The sequence below is a fragment of the Pteropus medius genome, unplaced genomic scaffold, assembly GCF_902729225.1.
Source record: "Pteropus medius unplaced genomic scaffold, Ma_sr-lr_union100, whole genome shotgun sequence".
NCBI lineage: Eukaryota > Metazoa > Chordata > Mammalia > Chiroptera > Pteropodidae > Pteropus > Pteropus medius.
In genome coordinates, this window is record NW_024350124.1 from 10,637 (window position 1) to 17,126 (window position 6,490).

General features: G+C 31.9%; 1 protein-coding gene across 1 annotated transcript; it reads left to right on the forward strand.

The window, feature by feature from the left end:
- Nucleotides 1–427: 427 nt before the first annotated feature.
- LOC120583089 (NKG2-A/NKG2-B type II integral membrane protein-like) lies at nt 428–6,471 on the forward strand. The gene is made up of 6 exons (XM_039838417.1): nt 428–456; nt 2,774–2,892; nt 3,383–3,436; nt 4,042–4,193; nt 5,875–5,975; nt 6,290–6,471. Exons 1-6 carry the CDS (start codon nt 428–430, stop codon nt 6,399–6,401), a joined length of 567 nt encoding a protein of 188 aa, XP_039694351.1. The 3' UTR covers nt 6,402–6,471.
- Nucleotides 6,472–6,490: the final 19 nt, after the last annotated feature.

The window sequence follows — 6,490 nt, forward strand, 5'->3', positions numbered from 1 at the left end:
GACATAATGAGAGGAATAGAAGTATGTAATGCCATGATTGAGCAATCTGGAGTAAGAGTAAAACTTAAGTATCTAATGTCTTAACAAGCCGTGGGTTTTCAGTGCTTGTGATGAAGATGGAAGCAAGTTAACAGCATATGGTCAAGTTTTTTGTCCCCAGGAATCATTTAGAATATGAAAACAATTTCTCAGAGCACTTGCCATGGACAAAGTAAATGACATAGTACGAGCTCAAAGTCTCCTATATTCTGCAGGTATATGACGAGATAAGCTGCCTTCAAAATAGCTCAAGTAGAAGAATTTCCTGTTCAAACTTTATGTGACACATTAATGAGAAATCTACTTTTTTCACTTTGCTTCACACTGAGTCTTCACATGCAGGCTGTGAAGACCACGGAAATTATAGGAGCAACCTGGTCTCCCGCTAATGGATGCACACCTTTCTGGCCTACAGAGGTATGTGTCTCTGCTCTCCTGTCTGTCTACTGGCCCAATTCATTTAATGGCAAATTATAAATTCTAGATGTGATACAATTGAAGTATAGTTAATATGCAATCAAATCAAAGAAACATTGGTATCTTTATTTGTACAATTCAGGATAAAAACAAGAATGAAATATAAAATATGTTTGAGAATATCTTAAAATATTCAAACTTTAGCCTGTGGAAAATTACTCAAGTGCATGCACACCTGCATAATTGGGTTTGTAAGTCAATATAACTTAATGTGAAACCCCATAAGCAACACGACCAGGAAGAGTTATTTATGGATTTTGAAATGAATTAATATAATTATACGATTAATTACATATATGATCTTTTATATTTGAAAAACGATTCTTAAAATGAAGTCTTTGAATAATGAAGGTCTAATATAGTTTCTCATACATGTACCTTCATTAAATAAAAGCAATTTGACCTGTAATAAAAATCAGGATGAGATAGTCTCCATAAAATGTTTATTTATAATTAGTTATTAACAATCAACAGGCTTTTTAGAAATTGAATAAAACATTGTAGGAAAAGATACCACACTGACAACAAACTCTTGTCTAATGAATTATGTTATATTAATTGATGTGAATCAGAAATAGCAACATAGCAATTGTATGAAAATAATAATTAAGGTAAGTAACATATCTTGAGTGTTTATAATTGCCAGATTGGGTATTAAGTGTTTTACATGCACTATAATTTATATATTTTTATTCCACTTTAGATTAGTAAACTAGGTTGCTAGACTAAGTAATTTTTAAAATTGTAAATTTCAAAGCCAGAATTTATTCTAGAACTGTAGAGCCAACTCGCTAATTTATTAAATAATTTATCTGATTTATTAGATTTGCTTACACAACTAGAGCTACCCTCACCGACTTTGGCAGCCATAGGATACTTCAGGAAGTTTGTACCAACAGTGTTTTTCCATAAATCATCTACACATTTATTTTTCATCTTACGGTTTCATGTCTTATCCATTAACTAAATTATGAATTACTAGTATAAGATAAATATTTTAAAAAATCATTTTATATTGTGTTTTTATTTATTATGTTTTGGATAACTTCAGTGTGTCATTTAACATTTTTCAACATATAAAATATTTCTTTAAAATTTTAATAACTTCTCAGCACTCCACAGTCATTCAAAATAAAACATCATTTGATAACACCTCAACTGTCTTTTTCATAAATAAATGTGACTAAATAAAAGCAATTTAATGCAGACAATTACTGTATATGCTAAGGCTACTATTTGCTCAACTAGAACATTTAAACCATTAGTGGATATAAAAGTTATCATAAAAATTGGTGCCTTCTTATTTTTTCCATTCAAAATTGATGACTTCTTATTTTTTCATTTTCTCAGTTATTCTAAAAGTGTTAAAATGTTTCAGTGGAATTTGACATTAAATTAATAAAGATATTAGTTACTTCTTTCCTAATTTATTAGTTTTCATTGCTTCAACCAATAACATCATATCATACATAAATTTTTAAGAACTATGATTCTGTCGTGAAACACTTATTTAAAGCTCTAAGTAAATTAGAACCTGAGTTTCCATTGGTCACCTGCAAGATCAGTGCTGTTCCTTCTCACACTCCACCCACGTTGACTCCACCCACATATCCTAGGGATCTTGTCAGTGTTCACACCCTTTATTAATGACTTCAGGACAGTTATCATAGAGCACTGTCACTGGTGTTACTGAGCTGAAGAGATGAATATCCAACAAGAAAATGACTCAGACTCGCATCTGGCTCAGGTGTCAAGGAGAGAGCAAATGAAAGGTAAGGGCACTAAAAACTTCATTTCACTAACAGAACAGCAAATATCTCTCCTATGTGGAATTAAATCTTCAAAATGCTTTTCAGGACTTCAAGAGAGTGACAAGAGTGACCACTGTAAAGTTAACACATTGAAGAGACACACAAGTGTTCTAGGATGTGCAACTGGGGTGCAGAGATGTGGGAAAAGAATAGTGAATAAGCTCACATATATTTTATTTGTGAGGATCAGAGTTGAAAGTTGAAATAAAGTACTTCAATATGCAATCTGAGGACTGATTTTATTTAGGCATTGTTATAAGGTGTAGTCTTTGACCAACAACTCACAGAGCATTATATTTCCTGAAAATGCAGTGATGTATTCTGTGAGGAAGATTAAAATGGTAGATATGGTTTTGGGGTCCAAGCTTATGTATATGATTCCCCGTGCATGTGAGTTCTCCGCGTGTAAACTGTCTAAGCAATTGTCTACATCTCTCCTTTCTCAGTGTTCCCATTTCTCTCCCTGCATCTTTACCATCACCTCCAGAGAAGCTCATTGCTGGGGTCCTGGGCGTCATCTGCCTTGTCTTGATGTTCACTAGAGTAATGATAGTTGTTATTTCCTGTAAGTAAATTTTTGAAAGATTATTTGAAAACTTTTCATTAATAATCATCAGTGCCTTTAATACTTTACAATATTATTGCATAGAACTCTCTTTTAACATTTGTATTTAAAATGAACGTGAAATATTTTTCTAAATTTGTCCAAAGTATAAATATAGAATGATATTAGAACTATTTTATAAATATATGGACATATATACATGTATTTATTTGATTTCATAACTCAAAGTCATGTTTTAGAAGACCATATTGAGAAAACAAATTCATTTTGAGATTGGTTAAATCAAATATTATAAGAGATGGTGAAGTTTAGTTCTTTCAGCTTTATAGTATTTGTCCCCTTTTACTTCTTTATTAATTTTTCTTGGTAAAATCTAGTTTATTTCAGATAATAATAATTCTAAACAATAGAAAAACCATTAAGTTAAAGAACAATATTATTATAATTGAGATTAATTAATTTTTTTAAAGAATCACTTTAACTTTTGTAGCTACTGTAATGCTGGAGAAGAACAAGTCAGTTCCGATAACAAGGATCCAGAAAGGTACATATGATTTTCAAAGTTATGATAATACCCAGTTTATATTTTATCTCTGTCTAAGTCTAGGTTAAATGATATAAATTTTTTACAGGGAAAATAAATTATAAAATGATCAATAAATGTTCATAAATAACGACTGTGGAAGGGTGTTTCTTCTCATACAACAATATAAAGAAATACTCATTTTAAAACACCATACCCATTGTTGCCAATTGGCTGAAATTTCCTATTGTGCTAATGTGATAAGAGATAAGTAGTATTTTTATTTTATTTAATTTTTAATTAATTAACTTATTTTTTAGGGTGACATTGGTTGACGAGTTTTTTTTATTTTTAAAGAGTGTTTTTGTTCATTGACATTCAGGACATTTTCAGAGTGAATATTTTGTTTGGGTGTTTGCTTTAAAAGGACATATAAATTACGAGATGAGAGGGTGACTCTTCTCTGTGAGCATGTGTATGAGTGTGTTTTGTTTTATATGTACCAAGAGGGAAGGTGCATAGATATGCTACTTACAAACATACTTATACCTATGCAAATCTATAAGTTAATTTTCATTTTAAAAATTCAAATTGTTTTTGGATAATAACTCATAATTTTTCTTCAGCATATGATTGTGGTGGTTGTCCAAAGGAGTGGTTTACGTATTCCAACAATTGCTATTACTTTAGTACCGAAAGAAAAACATGGACTGAGAGTTTGACGGCCTGTGCTTCCAAGAACTCTAACCTGCTTTATATAGATAATGAAGAAGAAATGGTAAGATATTAAACTTTTTATATACTTTATTAAAGGTTTGTTTCAGTCAATACTATACTTGTAATATTTATCCATACTTTTGTATATATTTGTAGCTATTTATTTTAAAGTCTGTTTAATATTCCATTGTTTAACTTTAAAATATTTTATTTTTATACCAGAAACACACATTCGATAATTTCTCGTTCTTTCTTTTCGTAGAATACTGTGTTTCAATAAACACTTGTTTTCTAAAATAAACCTTTCTATTTAATTTTACCTTATATCAAGGAAACTAAACATATCATGATTGAGCAGATTGATTACAAAGAGACTGGAACCATGTAATTACAAATCAGATCACAAAATTGAGTTTTCAGTCCTCAGCAGCCCTGGACCTATAGATCCTCTCATCTCAACTCCTCCCTCATCACTTAGCCACTGTCCTGACTTTTAACATTATAAAGTCTCTTTGCTTGCTTTTGAATCTCCAATAAATAAAATCAAACAGTATGTATTTTTCTTACTGTCCCTTTCCACTTCCATTTAATATTGGTGCAATTCATTTACATGATTGCATTTACCTGCATTTTAATTTTTATTGTTGAATTATGTGAATGTAACATTTTAAATTCCATTCTATTTGGTGACTTTGGTTGAGAAACGAAGTCTCCTGCCCAGAGGGACAAAGAGGCTTCCTGGGTCCAGAACTTTTAGTCATAAGATTCCCTTCGCTAGTCTTAACTCCAAGACTCCTCCCCTGGTGTCTCTTTTTGGGAAAGGGGAAGCACTTCCCCTGGCTCCTTTTGTTAGCAGGTGTCTTGGTGCATCACCCTGTGGGTTTGCCTGGTGTTGCTGGGTAGGATCCTTCCCTAATGTCAGAAGAGGACTGGCTTTCTTCAGCCACCTCCTATTGGCAGGTTGGGTGTTGGGAAGCAGCAGGCTTAGGTCACACTCTTGTGTTGGGTGGGTGATAAAACAATTCTGTCACTCTGTCGTTCCCTAATCCGGGGGGACTAAACCATTTTCCCTTTCTCTTTCCACCTTTCAGAGTTCTTTTCTTGTATCTGTCACGAGTTCCAGAATTTATAGTTGTATTTAGTAAGGAGTAGCAGAGAAGTGAGTCTCTGACACCTGGTCAGAAACAGAAACAGATTCCACCAAAACAGAAACAGATCAGCAAGGGCTTATCTGGTTAAAGAATGTTTTGTGGCCTCAAATCAAAAATTTGGCTCCCATGTCATTTATTTTCTTAATGGCAATGCCTTACTTTTTTTACCCCTAAACCTTAAACTTTGAAAAACATAGTAGAAAACTACACTGATTTATTCATAGTTTCTGGAGAAACGATGCCACAGTTATCTGGAAACTTCTTTAAAGCCTTGCTATGTTAATAGTCAACATGGGTAACTATTAAGTCACATAAATCAGAATGTTCCTTAGTAACATAAGAAGATTAAAACTACTAAGTATAAATGTTTAAAGTCAATTTTAAACCAAAAATACAAATAATGCTCAATGTTCTTAGCAATATCAAAGTGATTTTCGACTTTAATGTGTCTTTACTGTTAGATTAGGATCCAATACTCTCCTTTTGTTTTTGAAAATTAAGAGCCTTGCAAAAGAATGCACTACTTGCATTTTTAAAAAGTGATACAAACTTTCACAATGATTTAAATAAAAATTCTCTATTTTGGGCTAGAAATTTCTGAATTCCCTATATCTTCCATCATGGATCGGAGTCTACCGTAAAAGCAGTGATCAGCCATGGATGTCAAAAAGTGGTTCAAACTTTACACTAAAGTAAGTTGTTTTTATACGTTATACAGAAGAAGAAAAATATAAGAAATAAAAATTCAGAAGCCTATTATAAATGCATTTGTTTACGCTGAATTATAAACATGAAGAATAATGTTCAAAGTTAATGAAACATTGATATAAATATAAAGAATGACTACCCAGTTTCCCTAATAACTAGCTCTTACTAATATTATATGGAAAATGCCATCATCCATTTTGAAAATATTCTTCTATTACAGTTACATGAAAATGCTATTGTTTTATAACTTGTCCCCATACGATATAACAAGTGAATTATGCGTTTTTCTCCATTACAGGATAGCAGGATCATCATCTAGTCAACTTAATTGTGCTCTGCTATCCTCATCTGGCCCCACAGCAAGTGATTGTGGATCTCCAAAAAAGTCTTTTTGCAAGCGTAAGATTTAGAGTTAAAACACTTGAGTTTGGATTCTGTTGGGTAACTTTATTTTTCATGAAACGAAAATAATATTATGATTGCAGAAGTCTTAAAATGA

Excerpts from the sequence above, each read along its gene's own strand:
- LOC120583089 (XM_039838417.1), top strand. The coding sequence starts at position 428 with ATGGATGCACACCTTTCTGGCCTACAGAG. Across the intron at positions 457-2,773 it reads CACCTTTCTGGCCTACAGAG|TGTTCCCATTTCTCTCCCTG; the intron begins GTATGTGTCTCT and ends CTCCTTTCTCAG. Across the intron at positions 5,976-6,289 it reads GGTTCAAACTTTACACTAAA|GATAGCAGGATCATCATCTA; the intron begins GTAAGTTGTTTT and ends TCTCCATTACAG.